We start from the raw sequence: 23,879 nt of genomic DNA, 5'->3' as shown, positions 1-23,879 counted from the left end.
TTTTTGGAGTAAAAAAGTGCGTCTTATAGGGCGAAAAATACGGTATTTTCATTGCTTTTATTAAAACATGTCACAACTATCACTCCAAAATGTGTCATGGCTATCAGAGGGTGGCTGATAGATGAATTTTCTGTATTTATTTATGTTTTTTATTTTTGCTTACTTTAACCCTCAGGGAGACACAAAATCAAAGCAAATAAATCCCATTCTATAGTTACTAGAAACCCTGCAGATTTCGCATTTAATCCTTCAATTTTTATAGGAATTGTCTGTTTATTTCCAGTCATGACAGAGTAAAAGATTTAATTAGCTGGCCTACTACAAATATTATGCATTGCGGATATAACCATAATTATGAATCATATGTAGGCTGTTTTTGCACAATATATAAATTCAATTTAATGAGTATGTCTCCTTGAATTACTGCAACTGTTATTGTTCACACAACATAACTAAGAGCACATACTAGCCAATCACATTTTCATCAAATGTTTGTGTGAATGTGACAGATAATCCCCATGTAGTGAACACATTCGGGAATGGCAATGCCATTGGTAGATGTTTCAGTCACTAAATTTAAAATGCAATTTTACCTTTCCCTTTTTTTTTGCAAGGCAACAATGCAATCTTAGGAACATATAGCTGAGATTAATTATGCTTCAGTGCTAAGAACGTTTTCATGAATACCTTATAGAGACTTCGATGAAAATAAAATGGATCATGCGGCATTGATGCAGAACAAATATATACATCTGATTAAGAGTGTACAAGATATGAGATGAAGTTGAAACATAGTATCAACAATGAATAGTTCAATCTTGAGATATTTTAATGAAGGTAGTCATTACCAAAACAGTGAAACAGCATTTATAAATTCATTGTAAAAATAGCAGTGTAATTTCTGAAGCTTCTTTGATGTAACATCTGCTCTACATGTAACATTTAAAGTGAAATCTCCCGGAGATGTAAATACTATCCTTCCAAATATAATATGGATTCAGAAATGCATTTTTTTTAACTACAAAAACTTTCAGTAATGATACCATTTCTATTTAATTACTCTAAAATGAGGTATTATATACCAATCTTTTATGAAATCATTTTATGGCATGTTGTCCTTATTTAGGAAAATTGTTCATTTTTTTAATCATTGAAAAGCTATTTGATACTGCCTCAACTCAACTCAAGGGAGAGATCTTGAAATTCAATAGAAAAAAAAATTATTTGTGCAGACTCCTTATGTTAGCTTCCCCAAACTTTGCCACACCTGTAAAATAATTGATTTGGCAAGGACAAAAGTCCTAGATTTCCTTATTCTGCTTTCATAAACACAGGTGTCACACTTTCTTACATGTGTAGTTTTAGACAAGTATTTATGAAATATCATTGCATAATTAAATGGTATCTGTAATCACGAATTAGCATTCTAAAAACTGTGCCTGGGCATCTATAATCAACTTATGGAAATAAGAAAAGAAAGACTTCTTTGGTGTTCTTTAAAGATCAGATAATGACATATTAAGAAAGCTGATACAAAAGCAGTTAGCATTTTCCATACCATAGAAATTTTGTCAGCTTAATACAGCATATTTTAAAAAAATGCTTTTATATGGTTTGTGTCTACTTCTAACTTTTATCAATGAGAGTATGTTGTGCACATAATTTGTTTTTCAAAGAAAGTATTTTTCAGACCTGTAATACAGATACTCCTTTTTACCTCATGAACATATTTCTAACCTCAACAGAAGGCTGAAGAATCATGTCCTATTGGAGAAGTTAAACAGAGTTTATTTCAGCCTGATCATTCTCTACCTGTCTGGATTTCAACCGCCATTATTCTGAAAGAACTGAAGGACACAAATATAGTTCTAAATATTTGGAATATTAGCTGGTATGCTTAATTGTGGGGTTCATGTATTATACTATCATCCTAATCCTAACCATAGTTTATTAATTCACATACATTCCTAAACCATAAAATAGTTTATAATTACAATAGCTGGAGAAGAAGAGAAATGTCATTATATGGAGCATGATGTTATAATGCAAATGATATAATTAGATAAATTATATTATAATTATATGTGTCTTTGCATTATCTACATAATAATTTCATGACTTGTATGATATTTTGACACTTAAAGTCATAAAGTATACTAAACTTTGAAATCTCATTAAAACTTACTGCAACATATTGAGCCAGTTTTTATAAGATGTTTAAATCGTTTTCAAATAATACGAATAATCTTGATTCAAATTGTTCACTTCCTAATTTGAATAAATCAGACCTCATACATTTGTCAGCTGTAAAATATGTATTTCAAAGACTAGTTTGAGGTTTAATACTTGTCAACACCAACAGCCCCAAAGTCCTGAGAACAGATATTGAAATTATTGAAATAATTGGAAATATACCAATTTGATATACACATGTATATATTTAAAACTTTAAAATCTATTATTTTTTCCTTTTCTATTAACCATTATAATTATACCTTTTGGGAGCATATGTTTTTTAATCTCTTCCAAATCTTATCAATATTATTTATTTTTCAGGTCAAGAATGCCTATATCAGATTTCTTAGGGACATTTCTCAAGGAAGAATAAAATTAAATTAACAAGACTTCCTAACTTATGCCATCAGCATATCGGCACCTTCTCCCCCTGTAGCATCTTCAGATATCTGAAGGTCTTCAAGCATTTCAGTGAGACTGATTTGGGGAATATTCTCATCATCTATGTCACTCTCCACTGGTATCACTGGATCTACAATATGAGAACATAGCATATAGTCTACAAAGAAATTATTACAGGATCAAACACCATGGCTGTCTGCATGGTATAGAATGTTACAATCTTAAAAAATTAGTAACTTGTGTATTTCTACGAGGTACACCTAAAATGAAAAAAAAAAGACTGCGCTATCTTTGCATTATCTATCATATAAATTTTAAGCTATGAAGAGAACAGACATCCATAAAATAAACTAACCAATGGTAAATTCTCACAGTCTTGTTGCCAAATTTATTATAAAACAAAGGACATTATCTTAGAAATGGATATGTGGATAAAGATATGTGTTTGTAATTTGCTCTTTTTGGACGTCCATGTCCAGAGAAACCTATGAGCCAATGTATCCTTATTGCTGTTATAATCTATTGAGTTAATCCTAGCGTCCGGTGTCTGCAGAGACAAGCATTTGAAGGTTTTTTGGTCATACTTTCAGAAGTGATTCCTAGTTCCTTCTTTTTAGGGCTGAGTGACAGCCCAAAGTCAACCAGCTGGCTTTCATGCCTAAGACTGACTAGAACTTAGTATTCCAGCTTTTAATACAGTCTCTTTAACTATGCCAAATTAATTATCTTGATCCTCAGATAGTTTTAAAAATGTTGGCATATTGAAAAGAGATAGGCAAATCACTAATAATCAAACATGTCTTAGCAATAAAGCTGATTTAAGAAAAAATATGACCCCTATTCCTCATGAATTGCATATTCTATAGATGCAATATTCCCTAATGTTGCAGGGTTCAAGAAGAATGAAATGATTTCATGTGGGAAACTTACTTTTATAAATATTGACATTTTTTCTAATTGCTTCATCTTCTTCTAGATCTTCTAGGAAGTCTTGGTATTGTCTGTAAAAATATCACATTGGAAATAAAGTCAACATTTTTTCCATCCAGAACTATGCACATCTAGATTACTTACATGCATATGCAAATAACATGAAGAAAACCAAATATTTGGCTCAAAGGTATGCCTTATAACTGTTACAAACATTAAATTCCTGTTCCATATGAACCTATTCTGTGTATATGATGTTCAGAGAAAAATCACTTTCAAAATTGTACAGAAAAACCAAATACAATGCTGGTGATCTTCAGTGTTTAACTTACTATATAAAAAGGGTTTATATACATGTTGGTTTACACTATACTTAGCCACAATTTGTTTCAATGGTGACTTCATACTAAATACAATTGGCTAATGATAACTGGTGAATTAGGAATGGGTACTTTGAAAAATGTACTGCTGCCATGAAGCTACATCACTGTGTGGCTGTTCTGAAAACTTTTCATAGCTCTCTATGATTATAGGCATAGAAACATTTCCTTTGGTGACAAGCAAAGACAACACAAGCAAATAAATAAGACAGCTAGAGAAACCCCTAAAAACAGCTGTACCAATCTTCCAAAGGATTAGTGTTGCTTTAATACACTCAGGAGTGCTTTGTGTCAATGCTTTGCAAAGGACTTTGGTTCTGCCAATGTGCTTTGCCAGGTGCTCTTTTCAAAAAATTTGCATAGCCTTACTGGCTAGATCAATTTATTTCTGAGTAAAAATAATTGAGATTGTATAATAAGCCAAGCCAAAACCAGGCAACATAAATTATGATCAAGCCAATGTGCAAATTCAATCAAAATGGACATCAAGAGATAGTACAGAGGTGAATAAGCTCTTTCCTGGCATTTGTGTTTTTCTGCTCAAATTTTTGGGGAAAACACAGAGCACAACTTAAGATTCCTAGATTTTCCCATTTTATGCAATTGTAGTTCAAATACATTAACTCCAATTTTTATATTCGCTAAACTTTGTGAGACTTCATTTATAAATTCATATGTCATGTAGATAATTCTCACACGGATCTTCTGCAAGCAACGTAAACTGGGAGCACAAGTAGGCAGATTAAGCTGGTAGAAAAAAGGATAAGATAAAGCATTAAAAAAGGAGGTTAAAACAATTCATAACCTTTCATCGTCGGTATCCATGTTATCTCGGTCTCTTTGTAATTCTTTCAGTTTCCAATTTCTGCGATGTTGACGCTTGGTGCGATCATAACTTTTTTTAATCAAAACCTATGAATGGTGCAGGGGAAAAAAACAAGTCCTAGATCAATAGTGTCTACAGAAAAATATTGAGATTTCCTGGAAATCCATGCTTTTATTAAATAGAACATTTGTAAATAATTTGACTAAAACTATTATTAGAACTGACATTTTGGTTCGTTACAGTGCAAAATGCAAAGCCAACATATTGTTTATTGAAAGCATTTTTAATTTTTACCTTGCAGATCAAAATAATAATAAACTCTGCTAGAGCAGTTTCCAAAGAATAAAAAGGCATTAAAAGTGCCTTCTCTATATACTCCAGCCATTTCACATATAGTGCAGATTATGAGCCAATATTTTGACCAAGAGTAGAAGTGACAGGAATTAGCAAGTTCGTTAAAGCTATGTCTACACCAGTCTATTCTATTCTATACCCTTAATTTGATCCTGGAAAAAAGAAATGACTTAAAGTATAAACAAGGAGACAATGGAGTGTGTTAAAAGTATTTAAAAAATAAACTACAAGTGGGAACTTTAAAAATTACCATTTGGAAATGACTACTCAAGATGTCTGAATCTAAGATTTTTAGATCATGTGTAACCTTGGGGACTCATATGCTCTCCTGTATACAAGGAAATATTTGAAAAAGAAAGTATTGACCCAATTTTAATTGTAAATTAAATTAAATTTTAATGTGATTTTTTTCATACAAGCATGTAAAATTCACAGGCACTTCGGGGAGATAGAATGATCGTGTTTAAGATGTGCAGAAATAAAAATGAATAGTGCTTGTTAGAGAACTGGGGCATAAAAGAAAAACAAATATAATTTCTACATCTAGCTAAGATAAAATAACATGAAGCAAAATTAATTTCTTATGCTACCAAAATATATATATATAAAAATAAAGACAAGTTAAGAATTCTTAGTGTGTATTAAGATGTATTATACAATAAATTTGAGAATTTCTAACCTATGTGGGATTCTGTAGACAACAAAACATTTGGATGTTAATACGTTATTTGTATTTTAATATATTTGTATTGCTTTTAAATTTAAGTCACCTAGACACAGTATTATAAGACACATGGCTATATAAATAGAACAGAAGAAATCAATTAATTAAATAAGAAAGCAAACAAAACTAAATTAAAACTGTCAAATTTGAGAATTTATGCCATAATCTATGAATGTTTTCAATTTTAAGAAACAACTTGTTTAAAGAAAAAATAATAATAAAACCATACCACATCTGGAACACTATGGGGATTCATCTTATTTGCAAATTCATCATTCAGATTACAATTAACCAAATCAAAGCTGGAAAATAAAAATATGAAAACATATATTAATCATTTATTATTCTATACATCTTAACAAAAATATTATTTCCAAAACAATACTATAGAGTAGGATGGAGAAAATATATACCAGGATTAATTACCATCGAGCATTTTCGTGAAAAATTTAAAATGTGTCATTATGCAAATAATCAGAATATTAATGAGAGACTTGACAGAATCTGTGTCAGTTTCCAAAGCATATAAAAAACCTGAATCCCAATGTGCTTTGATCCAAGAGATTTACCAAGACTTTAGACACCCCCATAAAGCTTTCTTTCTAGAAGCAAATGCAATTCCTAGTTGCAGGAATATTCAAAATGAGACATGTTTTAATGTAAACTGTGGACTTTGGAGTTGGACTAGTACAAGGAACCTGGTTTAAAACTGCAAAGATAAAGCACTGTAGTATTTTCTATCTTTTACCAATCGGACATGATAGGAAACACTGACTGGAATACATCCATAATTTGGCCACCCAATAACTTTGTTTTCAATTCTTCCCTCTCCCATTTAATTTTACCATGTGTATCAACCATAACATTGTATGTGCAGAGAAAGATGCAGAATATTACAAACCCCAATACAAGATCTCCAGGATTCAGAAGATGCCCCAAGTGAGTACGACAGAAATACTGATGGTCTGTATTCAATTCTGAGGTTTTCTGAACCCAGGCTTCCGCAAGGATATGCTTAGAAATATCAAAATAAAAAGAGTACATACATGAAAAGGAGTTCATTAACTGAAGCAAAACAATTACAAATTACTTTCTAGCCAAATGATTCAAACTTCTAAGCTGCATTTAGCAGTTTCACATGTGGCTTTTCTAGCAATACATGTTTGGTGTTCACCACCCATTTAGCAATCACTACTGTACACATGAAATCCACTATAGGCTCAGTTTACTTTCACATGTGGTTTTTCAAGTAATATAACAAGGTCATTTTGTACAGTGAATTGTATATTAGTAATACTAAATCATGGGTCTCATTTGGCTTGGCACTGAACTGCAAACTAAAGTAATAAAATCATCACAATGCATATATGATTTATTTGTACATCCCAAAGTAAAGCTTTGTTTGACTGTTAAAAAGCCAAGCAGAAGCTGATCTCCTCTAGAAATCTGTGTTGTGGTTTTAACCCACAGGAAGCTAAGCCAAAACATTTCCTTTTAGAACTAGTGGTTCTCTGTGCAAACTTGGAAAAAATATGCTCTCTTGGCAGAACCTTAGGAAAGTGAGGGCAAGTGTTTTTTCCTTTATTTAAGAGCCATGGTGGCACAGTGGTTAGAATGCCGTACTGCAGGTGACTTCTGCTGATCATTGGTTACCTGCAGTTTGGCAATTCGGATCTCACCAGATCAGGGTTGACTCAGCCTTCCATCCTTTTGAGGTGGGTAAAATGAGGACCTGGAATGTTGGGGGCAATACGCTGACTCTGTGAACCTCTTAGAGAGGGCTGTCAAGCACTGTGAAGTGGTTATATTAGTTTTAGTGCTATTGCTATTTCAGCGCAAAGCTAGCTCTACCGCTCCAGGAGTTAGGTAAAAAGGAGCATTTTAGGTGCAGCTGCTGAAGCTTTAGCATATCTTTTTTTCCCCTGGCCTTTGGATTCCTGAGCATTCTGCCCTACTTTTGGGTAGGTGGAGCTGCTTTATACTATGGTGTGCCCCTGGAGCCTCCTAGCTGTTTGGACCTTCCTGCATTTTCCCCTGCTGTGGAGGTTTCCTAGCATTCAGCCCTTTATTAGGGTCCTGCTTCATCCTGAGGCAGTCCTGTACTTGATACTTGGGACTCTCTCCACTTAATGACCCGTGACTTCATTTGATGACTACAAGGGGAATTGCCAGGATTGTAGTTGTTGAGTGAAGTATTCCTGTAATGTATCACATAATGACTGCTTCGTTCAACAACCGATTCTGGTCCTAATTGTGATAATTAAGCTAGGAATAACCTATACTTAAATCCAGAATGTTACTCTTCAGTGTAAACTTGCTTATGTTAGACAAGAACAATTATAGTAATTTACAGCACATGTCTTTTTCTAAGACTAATTGTATCACATTTATTGTCATGACATCATTGAAAATAAAGTGTTTTCATATATTTCTAAAGAAAGTCAAGAATCCATCTTTTCATAAATTCAAAGATTGTGGTGCAAGTTGTTTTCCTAAATAAAAGTATTCTAATCATACCCCTAAATTATAAAAATCTGAAGTTTATCATAATTTCAATCATCTGAATAACTCATCTGAGCTTATTCATGATTAATCACAAAATACTCTTCCCCCAAGTATAGCATGACAAATTTTGGATCAAGCCTTTAAAAAAGCAAAGAAAGTTATAGGGATAATCCTCTGTGGATGAAATTATGATCTTCTTGGCAGTGTTACTCCAACTGCTGAATTTAATTCAAATTAAATATGCTATAGATTAATATTTATTATTTCCTTGTTTGTTTTGTTTTTCTTGCTTTACAATAATAGTGGTTTTACTTTGTTATTTTTAGCTTTGTTGTATGCCATCCAAAGTCACTTTTGGTGAGATAATTATATAGATTAATTATATTAAAAATAGACAACATTTAATTCATTCTGAAGAAACAAAGACTTCACTGGAACTATCATACCTATATGCAATATACCTGCAAAGAGAAACTATGTTAATCAGGAATCAAGATTTGCTCAAGCTTCTAGCAGAGAACCAAACAAATATGCTTACCTTATTGGATTTCATGCCTGCACCAGCATTTTGCTTCTGTTCATGGGTTCTACTGATATCCATTACAATAAATTCTTCTAACTGCTTTGGATGAAACAAGCTATTAAAAGGATGGCGCCAATAAGTATTTCCATCTATTTCTGCAACTGAAAGAGCAAAAGAAGAAAATAGGAACTGGATTATATATTTATGAATCAATTGTTGACATTTCTGGATATATATGCTGATCATGGTGGGTTGCAGGTGGTACGCCCTGGAACAAGCATACCGGTGCCTGCCCTGAGCACCGTGTACCGTTCCGGTAAGGTGCTCCAGAGGGCCCACCTGCCTGCCCGAGCGCCTTACCTGTATTTGAGCTCTTTGGTGCTTCTGCGCACAGAATGCAGGGTGCCTGTGCGACGCTCCACCGAGCAGCTGGAGTGTTGCAGAGGCTTACGGAGGCGCCACAAGAGGGAAGGACGCATGCGTGTGTTGCGCACATGTGCGTGCACTGTGCATGTTCATGTGGTGGACACTGGGCCCCGTTGCACCGTACCGGTTACACCGGGATCCGGAACCCACCACTGATGCTGATATGGTGTTCTGGTTAGTAACCTGATATTGGTGAAGTAGTTTTTAGGCTTTGAATGGGGAAATAGAACACACAAATTATGGAGGAATCACAACAAGTATTTCTTCTAGTTAAGTTCTAATGTCTTAGAAATTCAAACAGCTGGAAAACTAGGACTCTAGCTGCTAAGGGCAAATATGAGGTCAATATTGTTCATTCACAGCTTAATTGTAGATGAGTAAGTGTATTTGCATATAATATCAAAGCATGACTGGATGAGTTTATTTCAAGATTTGCCTTTCTGTATTTTGGGTCCTTTTGATTTCAAGGACAAAACTCTTGTGATGAAGAATCTTGAATGATACCATGCCTATGATCAGAATCTAAGAATCTGTTTTAAAACAGCTGTGAGGTGGTATCTAGTTAGCAGGTTTTCATTTATTACATTATTTTATTATCAATTTACATTTTTAAACTTTTAAAAAACATGTTTTTAATTTTTTATAATATTTTACTTTTTAAAATGCATTTAGTTTCCTTGAATCCGCAATCATGAAAACAATACATTCATGTCAAAGATACACGTATTTTCAACTGTAGATTCAAAGCTTAAAAATAGTTCAGTTTTTTAAAAATGCTTTAGGACTGTTTTGAAATTAAGATTCATGCCGAGTTTTTGTTTTTGGTATTGTAAGATTGCAGTTCATACAGAAAGTATCAACAAACTTACTTTGAAGAGTACTTGGATCAATGATGTGAATAGCACTGGTTACCCGGATACAAATGCAAATCTGGCTCATATTACCAAGGCTTTGAGCCAGTTTTGGTGACAAACATACAACATTGTCCTGCAAATGAAGAACAGAAACAAAAAAAATGGTATTTATTTCAATTTTCTATCTTAAACTGTTTTAATAAAAATTACAGCCCTGAAATACATTCGGAGATCAGAAAACTACACCGATATGTTTCAGGGTATTAAAGAATTAATGCGATAAGGTTAATGAATTAATTAATATAAGCTTATTAATGCTAAATGGAGATTTAAATAGTATTAAAAATGATTTGTTCAGATTAGCTTATTAACCACTGCAGTTGATGAAGTATGTACATACAAATCTATACATCAAATTTTTAAATTTTAGATAGCTGCTGCTACCGACTGTATACTGTAGTTGGAAGGACATTCAATTGAATTCAACTGCACTTACTTATGAGATTTCATACCAAAAACTGTACTGACATTAAGATGTAAGTCAGGAATGAAAAAAAGTATCTGAAGTTGTTAGAACACAAGTACCATCATCTGACCACATCTTGTTAATGTAGTCTGATTGAAATTAAAAGGCAATCTCCAAAGAGCCACAGATTATCCATCTCTGAGAATTGCAAACAATTTATTACTGCTTTTACAGGAACCCCATATTCAGAGTCCATTTCTCACTTCTTTTTCTCTCATAGTGAATAGTATCCATTATATGCTGCCCACAGTGAATTAGGCAGCACATAAATGTAATAAATAAGTAAGTAAATAAATAAATAAATATATGTACAAGAATAAATACAATCTCTAAGGAACATCCAACTCTGGGCAAAAAGGATGTGTAGTAATCCACAAAGACAGAAAATACCTTGCATACTGGAACGATCTCAACAGAGAAAGTGCTTTTGTAATTATATGTATTGCTGTGAATGTCATGAGAAATCAAACGCTGTGATGATTTAATTCTGAAATTTAAAAAAATGACAAACTCAAATCAGAGCAAATAAGGCTATAGGTATAATTCATCTTTTTTTTAAACCATGGTTTTCTGAATAAGTCATGATGGCCTGGCTTGTAGACAATCATAATGAGCAGATCCTCACAAGACAATCATAATGAGCAGACCTTCATAAGCTTACAACAAACAAATCATATTTGGATTAGATTAATAGATGAATTAGATTTCATAATAAAAATTCCTCCCTCCCCATCCTGTAAAATAAGGTAGCAAAGAAGGCCTGTTCACAATTACAAATCTAAATCTTGGCTGTATTCCTTGAATCCCTTGTAGTTTATAAAAGTGAAAATTGAAAGAGGACATTTAAAAAGAATCAACATTCTCCAAAGATATAAACTATCATCTCCATAATGGTTAATACGTGAACAATTCCGACTGAGAAATATTCATTAAAAAGTAAAACTGCAAGGATCTCATTCTAATAGTAATTTTCAGAACATAAGCGCTCTCTCTTTCCAAAAGACAGAAGCAGAAAAACTTCAAAGAAAAATGCAAGAACATGTATTGGATTTTGCTTCCATGATATAAAGGTATAACTTTACTTATTTATTAAATGTATATGTTGCGCAGGTGACTCTCAGTGTCTTATCTTGAAAGGAGAAACCTTCTTCCAAGTACATTTCGCTGTTCTTGTTTGGAAGATTGCCAGATCTAATGTTTCACTCTATTTCTATTATCATTATTGGAACCGTAATAGGTAAATCTTCAAATATAGTATCAGACAAACAAGACAGTACTTAAAGATGAGTATATGGGTTGTTAATGATGATCTGGGGTACATCAGAAAATAAACAAAGTGCATGGACTTTTTTTTTCTTCCAAAAGTTTGACAACTTGGAGTTTGTCTACTTTTTTTCCAATATGTGTACAATGCCTTCAACAGCTATGTGCAATGGACGATTTAAAGAACAAAGTCTTACCTACAAGGTACAGTACACTGAAGGAAGTCCACCATTTTCTGAGCATGTTGTTTGGAAGCAAAATAGAAATCCAGACCATCTGTAGGTAGATAAATGAAACTGAAATGAAGACTTATTTATAAAGGATCTTATCTTCCTGGATTTTTGTGAAAAGCTGTTTTGATCTTTTCATAGACTAAGTTGACTTTATATAAACATATTAAGAAAATTTTAATTCTATCCTAAAAATAGTTAGGCAGCAATGTACATTTATTTATTTAACATACAAATAATCGTCAACTGACTTTCCTGTGTGACCCAGTTTCTTTAAAAAGCAAGCATCTTATTCTTGACTGCCAGTAACTCATGCTATCAGTATTGAAACTCCAATCACTCAAAGGCACACAGAGCTTTACATAAAGAATGTAAAAGCATATTAGTTACCATGAATCTCTTTGATCCGAAGAGTATTCTGGTGAAGCCTGTGCTTTAAAATTAATTGCTCCAAATAATAGAATGTCTTTTTATGCAGTGTCTATAAACAAAACAAAATTTATACATGGAATGTGTTTAGATTCCTGTAAAGGGATTAAAGGCATTTAAAAAAGACTATGAGAGCTATCACTTCCAAAACTCTGTAGCCCATACAAATTACGAAAGCAGGAATAAAGATATAGCCCAAAATAGATATGTTTCCTAGAGAAACCTGGAATCAATTTGTTTATTTACAGCACTCATATTCCACTATTTGGTTTGAAAGATTCCCATAGTTGCTTACTAAGTAAGGAAAAACAACAACCAAGCAAGCAAGAATATTGGTGTTTCGGTATATGTAGGTAAGAAAGAGCAATCACATTTCTACACATCAGATGAAATTTTAGCAGATGAATTATGTCTTCAGCATTTATTATTAGTGATACATACACACAAATTACCTTTTGCCTAACTTGAACCACTGATTTCCAGAAGTCCTTAGCTTCAACTCGATGGCAGTCTTCACACATCTGTGACTGAACAATATACTCTACTACAAAGACTTGCTGAAGAATTGCACCGTTCATTACCTAAGTGAAAACAAATAAGATTTGCCACCTTGAGTCAACTGGCAAGTAGGTGGTTTTACAAACTCAATGGATAAATACATCTCTCCCTAATTTTTTTTCCTTCTCCAAAACTTATCAGACATGTAGTTTATGGTTGTCATTTTTTCTTCTGCTAGAAGACTTTCATAAAGCACAGATAAATGATGAAATATCTGGAAACTATGTACTACAACGAATAGTTAAAAATACATTTATCCTATGGAAGAAACAACTTGAGGGAAAATATATTCAAAGGTTACACAATCTTCAATAAGGGGTGTCATATAGAAGACAGAGTGGATTTATTCTCTATTTTCATGGCGGACAAGACTAGAACCAAGGGAATACTTTTCATAGAAGACAAGACTGGATTAAACCTACAAGGGAATACTGTTAGTCCAGACAATAGGAAGAGTTTATTGATTCAGCATAACACAATGATGAGTATTCCCTTGCTGAAATTCTTCAACAAACAGATGATTGGTAATCTGCCAGAGATACTATAATGGAGCTTGTTGTCAATCCTGAAGCTGATCTGACTGAGGCCATTTTGAAACTTCGGAATGGCAATAACCTGCATTAAGTAGGGATTGGGGAAAATGACAATACTATGAGTGGGCATGCTCCCAGGCCCTTCCCCTAAATATTGCTAATGGATAGGAACTAGGAAGTGTGTCTTTTCCATCTTTCCCTTCTGTTCCTTAAAGTTTGGCAACCCTGAGATAAGATTGGGTAATTTACACATTAGACGATTGACTTGGTGCCAGCTTGGTTTTAATCTGGTTTAATATATATGATATTATACATTGTCTTGACTTTTGACTGAGAGCTACCCAGGGTTGGTTAGAAGATGGATAGTGATATAAACATTTTAATTAAACAAATAAATAAATGAGTTAAAAAAATCAAACAATCTATGATAAAAAATAATATTTTTAGTGATGTATATGCAGATTGTGAATAATTACTCAGTTTGAATTTAAGACTGTGCAGGGGAATCTGGAGATGCTTATAATATGAACCTACTACAAAGAAAGGATTCCTTAATGTTTTATTGACCTGCATACACTCCCAAATCTATACATGTTTAGAATAGAATTCTTTATTCTTTATTGGCCAAGTGTGATTAGACACACAAGGAATTTGTCTTGATGCATATGCTCTCAGTGTACATAAAAGAAAATATACATTTGTTAAGAATTATCAGGTACTACACATAATGATAGTCATAGGATACAAATAAGCAATCAAATTATGTTAGGAAACAATTAATATAAATTGTAAAGATAAAAGCAACAAAGTTACAATCATACAGTCTTAAGTGGGAGGACATGGGTGATAGGAACAATGAGAAGATTAATAGTAGTGCAGCTTTAATAAATAGTTTGACAGAGTTGAGGGAATTATTTGTTTAGCAGAGTGATGTTGTTCGGGGGAAAAAACTGTCTTGTGTCTAGTTGTTCTAGATACAGTTGTGCAGTGCTCTATAGCGTCATTTTGAGGGTAGGAGTTGAAACAGTTTATGTCCAGGATGTGAGGGGTATGTAAATATTTCTTGGGAAATGAGATGTTTTGTAATTTATTTGTTTAGAATAATATATGCATACTGCCCAATTTCAAAATACATTGCAAAAGTGTAACTGCAACCTAAATCCACCATCTACATAAAAACCTCATTGGAATAATCTGGCTTTCAGAGCTTCATGAAACACAGACAAGATAGACATTCATTCTATCTCCCAGTACGAAGTGTCTTTTCTACTAAAAGTGACCCAGTTCCTACATACTTAAATTGATATCAAATGGGTAAGCTGACAAAGCTCCTTAGAATAAATACACAGTGGGCCAGTTCTGCTTAGGAGAGACGATCCTGCCACGTATATGATGCCAAGCCATGTATGACTTCAAAGGTTAAAAACAGTATCTTGGAAGTTATCAGTATTCATTGCAGTAACGTCAATATACACATCACACGATTAAACTTATTCCCCTAATCAGCAGCCAAGCTGCTGCAACTAGACCCATCTGTGCTTCTGAGTTATGTTCAAGGCCAGCCCCTTGGAGGCAGCTTTATAGCAGTCCAACCACAAAGGTTATGGACTATACTGTACACTCCTAGAGAAAATACATTTAGTGATTGTAAATCGTTATTAGAAACTTAACAAATAATGAACAAGAACATCCTCAAATTTCCCTAGTTAGCATAACTTGGGTTTTTGATAAAGCACATTAATTCTGTCATTTTGAAAAAAATTAAATTTACTTGCCTCTTTTTGTATAGTCAACTTTACTTTAAGTCTTTTAGAATGTGGTTCAGTCCATACAAATCCTGCATCTATCAACCGAACCTATAAGGAGGAAACAGCATGATTATCGTATGAATCCTCAAAAAGGCAAACATAACAGAGACGGAAACATATTGACTCAAGTTTAGCTTTTATCTAATGTTACCATTGGTAAAAGTACACATGCTTTCTGTATATTAAAAAATAAACTCAGTGCATTTTATAATTACCTAACTTAAATCATTTGTCTTCAAGTATGTTGGTACACAGCGACTAGGAATTCTGGATTTTGGAAGCAGCAAAAAGTTTTAAAAAGGCTGAGCCATACTTCTTGGTACTGAACTTTTGTTCAAGAGTGATAGCAATATCCAACCTAAGTAAAATGCATACAAAAATAAACATATGTATGACTAACCTTACTAAGAGAAGGCTTAATTTTTTTAAGACATAATGAAAGTAGTTCTCTTGATTCCAAGGCACACTGTAGCCAAGCCGCTGGTGGTTGAAGATATCTGAAATATAAAGAAACGGGGGGGGGGGGATCAATTGAATCATTTATTTTTAAGGCAACCTCCCTCCCTACCCCCAGCAATCAGTTTTGATAACACAAGTGCATACATTTTTTTATTAAATATAAAAATATGTTTTAGAGTAATGGACATCAAGAAGACTTTTAACATGTAGCAATGACTAATTTTATTGGTAATAAAACATAACTTATAGTACAATCTTAAAGTTCCACTGAATTTACAGTTTATTTTATTTTTTAATTACATTATTTGAATCTAAATCTGAGCAGTGATTCAATCAATGGGCTTTTCTATCAGCAATATACCCCACTACATAAAACTTTGTATTGAAATTCACAGAACTTAATTTGCTCTGGATGAATAGGTGATTATCAGGTTAATGATTTTATTTATTTGATTAGTTTGCCGCCCATGTCGCTTCGAGGTGATTCATCATACTATATTTCTATGTAGCTTGAGGAAGCAAGGCAAAGCTAGGCAATTGAGAAGTACAAATGTCAAAACACAAACATTCCAGACATAAATTAAAGCTAGTTGTATAAAAAACAGAGTAGTCCATTCCAAGGGTTTATGTCCATTTCAGGAAATATATCTTCTACAGCAGAAATAATCTGTGATATTTTGAATGCAATTTCTAATTAAAGCCAATACCTATATTGACTAACAAACAGAAGCCTGCTGAAAGAGAGACATCTGCTGCCCTTTTAAAGATAAAAATGTGCCTTGAATAAGTGGGTTTGTAGTTGATGTCTGCATAAATATATCCTAAGGTTTTTAAAAAATACAAATTGTGATTTGAATTCCAAAATGTACAGGTAGTCTTTGCTTTGCAACCAGCCTGTTTAATGACTGTTCAAAGTTACACGGTTGCTGAAAAAGTAACTTTACAACCGGTCTTTGCACTTACAACGGTCACAGTATACATGCAGTCATGTGATTGAAACAGGGTGCTTCATAATTGGCAGGAATTTATGACCACTGTAGTATCCCTAGTCATGTGATTGCATTTTACACAGTTCAAACTGGCTTCAAGCAAGCAAAATCAGCAGTAAATCAGCCAGCAGTACAATAGCAAGTTATGGTCATGTGACATTTTCCTTAATGACCAGTTGTAATTCACTTAATAATACAATACAATACAATACAATACAATAGTAGAGTTGGAAGGGACCTTGGAGGTCTTCTAGTCCAACCCCCTGCCTAGGCAGGAAACCCTATACCGTTTCAGACAAACAGCTATCCAACATCTTCTTAAAGACTTCCAGTGTTGGGGCATTCACAACTTCTGGAGGCAATCTGTTCCACTGATTAATTGTTCTCACTGTCAGGAAATTTCTCCTCAGTTCTAAGTTGCTTCTCTCCTTGATTAGTTTCCACCCATTGCTTCTTGTTCTACCCTCAGGTGCTTTGGAGAATAGTTTGACTCCCTCTTCTTTGTGGCAACCTCTGAGATATTGGAATAATGCTATCATGTCTCCCCTAGTCCTTCTTTCTCTTAAGCTAAACATACCCAGTTCCTGCAACCGTTCTTCATATGTTTTAGTCTCCGGTCCCCTAATCATCTTTGTTGCTCTTCTCTGCACTCTTTCTAGAGTCTCCACATCTTTTTTACATCGTGGCGACCAGAACTGAATGCAGTATTCCAAGTGTGGCCTTACCAAGGCATTATAAAGTGGTATTAACACTTCACGTGATCTTGATTCTATCCCTCTGTTGATGCAGCCTAGAACTGTGTTGGCTTTTTTGGCAGCTGCTGCACACTGCTGGCTCATATTTAAATGGTTGTCCACTAGGACTCCAAGATCCCTTTCACAGTTACTACTACTGAGTAAGGTATCACCTATACTGTACCTGTGCATTCCATTTTTGTTGCCTAAATGTAGAACCTTACTCTTTTCACCATTGAATTTCATTTTATTAGATAGTGCCCAATGTTCAAGTTTGTGGAAATGGAAGTTTAGTTATAGGCCTGTAGCGGTCAAGTGATGTTTTGCTTAGTGGTGGAATTACAGGTCTCAATTGTGGTTGTTCAGTACAGGACTACTTGTACTGTGTTTCAGGAATACTGCCAAACTGCCAGGTGTGTTATGATTCAGAAGAAGAGAAACCCCATCAAAAACATTGGCCTTTTTAGATTTTGGCCGAAACAAAACCTGCAAGAGTATTATTGGCAAGAGTCTTTCCTCTTCTGCATGTCTGATAGATCAAACTGCTCTCCTATTTACTGATTTCTTTTTTTCCAGCTGCTGCCAAAGATGGCTTCAAGCACGGTAATTATTCCAATAATCCAAGAGGACTATTTGCTCCTCTTTCAATATTCCCAATGCCTTCCTTTCTTAACAATCCCTTAGCAACACACACTATTGTTTTTTCTATTTCTGAATGAAAATTTCTGGCAGAATACGAGTTTTAGACTCTTGTTGTTGTTAGTTGTGAAGTTGTGTCCGACCCATCGCGAACCCATGGACAACGTTCCTCCAGATCTTCCTGTCCTCTACCATCCTCTTAGTCTCTTACTGCAATCAAATATGTTTTACCCTAACAAAGACGAACTAAAAACCTAAATCTTTCAACTGGGATTCAGACCTCCTGAATGTAACTGTTTGATGCATAGCAGTTTGTGCACAATACAGCTTGGAACTTAACTGATCTACATAGCACCATCCTTATCAGAAATGTTTTAGAATTTGAGCAAACAGAATTTCAATTTAAAAATACTGCTATTTTATTTCTTGATACAAGATATTTGGTAATTTGGTAATTCAGTAAATTTGAAATCTACATTTAATCAGAAGCAAAGGGAAATAAGCTATAATTGTTCATTTGCACACAGACCCTATGGTTTTCCAGGTTCCTTACGAGTTCCTTCCACTGGCAAGTGGAACTAAGTGGGAGTGCTTGAGTAGCATATAATAGATTTACAATTCTAATCTAAATTATTTAAAAAACTGGCCTGTCATAACATCCAAACATAGCTGTTAATTTAAAATCCAGAAAGTAGATGGTACCTTTCACACTGTTTGCAGAAATGAACAGTGACTTGCTTAGGAATCCCTTCAGTGATATCCACTTGAGTTCTTAAACAGTCTACACACATATTGGCTGGGTTTGGTGGGATTGCAATGCCACACTGGCAACATAATCTATAACACATACAATTATCATTAAAATAAAACACATTGTTTATTTAAAAAACAAGATAATAACAAATACATAACTTTGCTTTCTACATAGTGCCAGGAGTGTTACACAACTATCAGTACAGTCTTGATTCAGAGATTCAAATACCAGGATGGTTTGACTGAAGCTGCACATCAAATCACATTTCAAGACAGAAAGTCCCAATTGAATCAGTGAATCAAATCTGAATCAGAAGCAATTAGTACACTCTCACTGGAAAAAGCAATTTTATCATTTTGTTACCATTTTACCATTAGTACAAATATAATAATTCTGGAATGCTAATGCATTTTACATTGAATATAAAACTGAGTAGGCAACATAAAAATCTATGTATAAATAATGGTATCCCAAGGATTAAATCTGTTGTAGTGTAAATCTCATTTTCAGAATATTTTTCCCCCAAATGCATATGCCACAGAATTCGTTTCTATTATTAATTTCCAAATGGCTTATATTCAGAATCTTTTGAGAATATAATTCCACTTTAAGAAAATAAGAGAAGATATTTAAGATGTAAAGCCAAACCATTTATGCAGATACTTGATAGACCTCATGGAACAGTACCTTCCTCATCAAATCAAAGAATGAAATTAAGAAGTACTTTAAGTCCTTTTTGACACCTGGTTACTTTGTTATATGTCCATGTTCTTAGCACCAATATAGAGTTAACTTGTCGTTTCTTTTTTCCGCCTTTAATTTACCAGTCTCGTCTACAGATCTGGGATTCTGTGTTTGCCCTTGTCTACTATTCTATCCAGTCACTGCACTGCTTAAAAATCATTATAACACCCTGATTTAATATTGTCATATAAGCAAGTTTGTCACTTAACAATATATGTTTCAATATGCAATGATAGTCTGTTATAGCGTTTTCAAATAGGCAATCCCCTGCATACATTTAATCCTAGGATTTCATATGTTCTACATGTTTAGTTTGGCTTTTAAAGTTATGTTACTCACATGTTCCCCTGGTGAAGGGGAGTATACTCTTTCATATATTCCATGTCTTCTTCCACATGTGATTCTCAAAAGATACAAACACTGATACCTAGTGGAAGAAAGTCCGACCTTGGTAAATGGAGTGATGATGCTTAAATCTGTCACATTCTAAAATTCTTAAGGTGGGAAGATACGTGCTTCAATTTCAACCAAGAAATGGAGATTTAATAATTCCATAAAATACCAGTGTCAAAAGCAAAATATAAAAGCAATAATTATAGGACTGCCTTTGGCCACACTATTAGAAACTAAAGGAAGGAACTGAGTTATAGAACCAAATAGAACCAAACTACCACAATTCAGAAGCAGATACCACTGCCGGGGAAGAGATGTTGGACACTAGTGTGCTTACAGAAATGCACCATTTTTATTTTTTAAAATGGCAAGTTAGCATTCTGGTAAATCATTATTTTTAATATTTTTCATACTCCGGAACAGTCATTGTGTGAATAACAGTATTATTGTTTAAGAACCATTCAAAATTTATCCATACAATTTCAAATATGTACTCCAGTGAAAAATATTTATAAGAAGCAATACAGATAGTGCTTGACTTACAACAGTTTAGTGACCGTTCAAAATTACAACAGCACTGAAAAAAATGAGTTTTGCACACTTGCCACTGTTTGCAGCATCCTCCATAGTCACGTGATCAAAATTCAAATCCAACACTGGGCAACTGACTCGTGTTTATGATGGTATGGTGTTGTCCCTGGGTGATGTGATCCCCTTTTGCAACCTTCTAACAAGCGAAGTCAACCTAAGCGCCACCTTTGGGTTCTTATTAATTAGGGACTTTTCTTTCTTTGCTCAACAGCAAAGCAGGTAATAACAGCTCTTCCCAATTTCTAGGCTCATTTCTCATATTTTGGGAAAAGAAAAACAGATGAATTTTGAACTCCTGTATAAGGCAGTGCTTCTGGCCATTTTAAGATGGGCGGACTTCAACTCCCATAATTCCTCAGCTAACATGCTGGGCTGAGGAATTCTGGGAGTCGAAGTCCACCACCTTAACAAGGCCACGATTGAGGAATATTGCTCTAAGGCATGAAAATGATCCTCCCAGAGAGCACTCTTGTGACACCCACCCTCTCTAGGTCCTCCTGAACACAGACCCTGGGTTTAACTCCGAAGCTACCTGGGGTTTGCGAAGGGACCCCGTTCATATCAGCCCATCCCACCCACCTCCAACTGCACGTGGCAGCTGAGCTGTCGCGGGGACGCCAGTCAACGGTCAGTATGGCACGAGCCCTGTCGCCATTCCCCCCGCTCCCATCCACAATCGCGCGCTCCCTCCCAACCTGCAAAACAACGGGTCGGGTTCTTGCCTTCTCGATCTTAACTTACCCTTCCTTGACAAGCAGCACTTCGCCGCTTACGCCAAACCCTACAGGAACGAAGCAACTCTCGCGAGAACGCCTGTTACTCCATTTCCCCCTCCCCACCTTCTCAAAAAGGGGGAAGTAGAAAGTTAGATGCTTCCCCCTTTTTGAGAAGGTGGGGAGGGGGAAATGGAGTAACAGGCGTTCTCGCGAGAGATGCTTAGAGAAAGAAATATTCACTTCCGGTGATTTTCCCCTCAGATCCTTTCTAGGCAGGCAAAACTTTATCGCCCCGCACAGACCTCGTGGAGTCTACGGCGTGTTCGTTGGAAATCCGAAAGTGTAGGGTTTTGTGTGCGGGTTTTTTGAGATTCCTTGGAAGGAAGGCTTGTGAAAACGCAACGCAGGAGCAAAACCGTTTCATAAAAAAGAGAACTGTTTCTTCAGGCAGCTTTTCCTCTTGGTGTCGGTCGACTTTGCTTTGGAATAAGCAGCGTTCTACGCGAAGACATCCAAGCTCCTTTTCCAACTTGTTAATATGCTATTAACGTATGCAACACACTGCAAAGTATCGCAGCTGGTTTAACGATTTCGTGTTAAATAGCAACAAATACAAAGTCTTTCTTAAAATAAGTGCATTCAGAATAATCTAATAACAATTGATTTGCCATGTTCTGAAACAGATTACGCTAAACCGCAACCCTTTTTTACATCTTGCAGAATTCTGGAGGGAATTCTGATAGTTTATTCACATAAACTGATGTCAGTCTAATTACGAAGGACAACCAGACAAAAAGAAAATGTCCTTAATATTCCATTGCTCAGAGATGGAACACTGCTTTTATTTACAAAGTACTTTATTCCAAAGGTAAAAAGGAAGAAAGACTTCCAGTATTGTTGGCTTAATACCTGGGAAAGCAATATCTGTCTGAGCCAAAAGAACTTCATAAGAACTAGAAGAACTAGAAATATTTGTAGAAGAAACTAGCTGTGAGTATGTTTTAGAGATAAACGTATCAAAATAAATGTGAGGACACTCGGGTTCAAGTTTGTTTTCTGTCAGTGTCCTTGTGTGCTGTTTCTTTCGAAAAGAAAAAAAAATAGGAACAGCTTTAAGAGGATTATATGGATGAATAACAAGTCCGGTGACAAACTGAAAAACCAAAATGAGATATACAAGTTTGTTTGTTTTGTTTGTTTTATTGGATTTATATGCCACCCTTCTCCCAAAGGACTCAGGGAGGCGTACATTAAAAAACACACATCCCAAAAGTTAAAAAGAAATTAAATACATATATATATAAAAAAAAACCCAATTTATAGGACAATACATTTAAAAATGAGTTAAAATTAACAGGCCAGGCCGGCTTGCTGGAAAAGCCAACTTTTTAGGGCGCGTCGGAAGGACCGGAGGTCAGGGATTATGCGAAGCTCCGGGGGCAGCTCATTCCAGAGGGAAGGCGCTCCCACAGAGAAGGCTCTCCCCCTGGGGGTCACCAGACGACACTGCCTGCCCGACAGCACCCTGAGGAGGCCAACTCTGTGGGATCGTACTGGACGGTGGGAGGCTACTGATGGCAGTAGGTGGTCTCGCAGGTACCCTGGGCCTAAGCCTTGGAGTGCTTTAAAGATCATAATTAATACCTTGAATCGCATCCGGAAAACAACCGGCAACCAGTGCATGCCGCCTAAAAGGGGTGTAACATGGGAGCACTTAGGCACCCCCATGACAACCCGCACGGCCGCATTCTGGACCAGCTGAAGCCTCCGGGTGCTCTTCAAGGGCAGCCCCATGTAGAAAGCGTTGCAGTAGTCCAGGCGAGAAAGGACGAGGGCATGAGTGACTGTGCATAGAGCATCCCAATCCAGGAAGGGGCGCAACTGACGCACCAGGCGAACCTGGTAAAAGGCCCCCTTGGTCACGGACGTCAGGTGTTCTTCTAAACTAAGCCGCATATCCAGGAGGACTCACAGATTGCGAGCCTTCGCTGAGGGGGCTAAAAGTTCTCCCCCTATCATCAAAGATGGAACAAGATGTACAAATCGGGATGACGGAAACCACAGCCACTCAGTCTTGGAGGGATTGAGCTTGAGCCTGTTCCTCCCCATCCAGATCCGCACAGCCTCCAGGCATTGGGACATCACGTCGAGGGCATCGTTTGGGTGGTTTGGGGTAGAGATGAAAAGTTGGGTATCATCAGCATATTGATGATACCGTACCCACAAGAAATTGGAAGCAAATTAAGGAGGATTATCAAGTATAGTTTAAGCCTTATAGGAATAAAGTTAAAGAGTAAACCTCAGTGAAGCTAGTGAGGAATGCAAAGTAAGGGGATTTGGGGGAAAGGGACATG

General features: G+C 35.4%; 1 protein-coding gene across 3 annotated transcripts; it reads right to left on the bottom strand.

Moving 5' to 3' along the window:
* Window positions 1-804: 804 nt before the first annotated feature.
* NMD3 (NMD3 ribosome export adaptor) lies at window positions 805-21,684 on the bottom strand. Of its 3 annotated transcripts, none has more exons than XM_081955763.1 (16): window positions 21,551-21,684; window positions 20,165-20,252; window positions 19,030-19,164; window positions 15,907-16,003; window positions 15,474-15,554; window positions 13,060-13,188; window positions 12,569-12,659; window positions 12,146-12,224; window positions 11,076-11,172; window positions 10,175-10,292; window positions 8,895-9,040; window positions 6,753-6,865; window positions 6,081-6,153; window positions 4,753-4,859; window positions 3,568-3,638; window positions 805-2,767 (listed from the first exon to the last, which is right to left on the bottom strand). In XM_081955763.1, the coding sequence occupies exons 2-16, from the start codon at window positions 20,206-20,208 to the stop codon at window positions 2,634-2,636; spliced, it is 1,515 nt and encodes a 504-aa protein (XP_081811889.1). In that variant the 5' UTR covers window positions 20,209-20,252; window positions 21,551-21,684; the 3' UTR covers window positions 805-2,633. The 3 variants fall into 3 exon arrangements, with proteins under 3 accessions (XP_081811889.1, XP_081811891.1, XP_081811890.1); XM_081955765.1 differs by lacking the exon at window positions 21,551-21,684 and adding an exon at window positions 21,505-21,524; XM_081955764.1 differs by lacking the exon at window positions 21,551-21,684 and adding an exon at window positions 20,762-21,086.
* Between the last annotated feature and the right edge of the window lie 2,195 nt (window positions 21,685-23,879).

The sequence above is a fragment of the Natrix helvetica genome, assembly GCF_964273705.1.
Source record: "Natrix helvetica genome assembly, chromosome: 5".
Classification (NCBI taxonomy): Eukaryota; Metazoa; Chordata; class Lepidosauria; order Squamata; family Natricidae; genus Natrix; species Natrix helvetica.
The sequence above is the reverse complement of the archived record's forward strand: the minus strand, read 5'-3'. Positions and strand labels throughout refer to the sequence as shown.

Excerpts from the sequence above, each read along its gene's own strand:
- NMD3 (XM_081955763.1), bottom strand. The coding sequence starts at position 20,208 with ATGGAATATATGAAAGAGTATACTCCCCTTCACCAGGGGAACAT. Across the intron at positions 19,165-20,164 it reads CCCCTTCACCAGGGGAACAT|ATTATGTTGCCAGTGTGGCA; the intron begins GTGAGTAACATA and ends TATGTGTTATAG. Across the intron at positions 3,639-4,752 it reads ATGGATACCGACGATGAAAG|ACAATACCAAGACTTCCTAG; the intron begins GTTATGAATTGT and ends ATATTTTTACAG.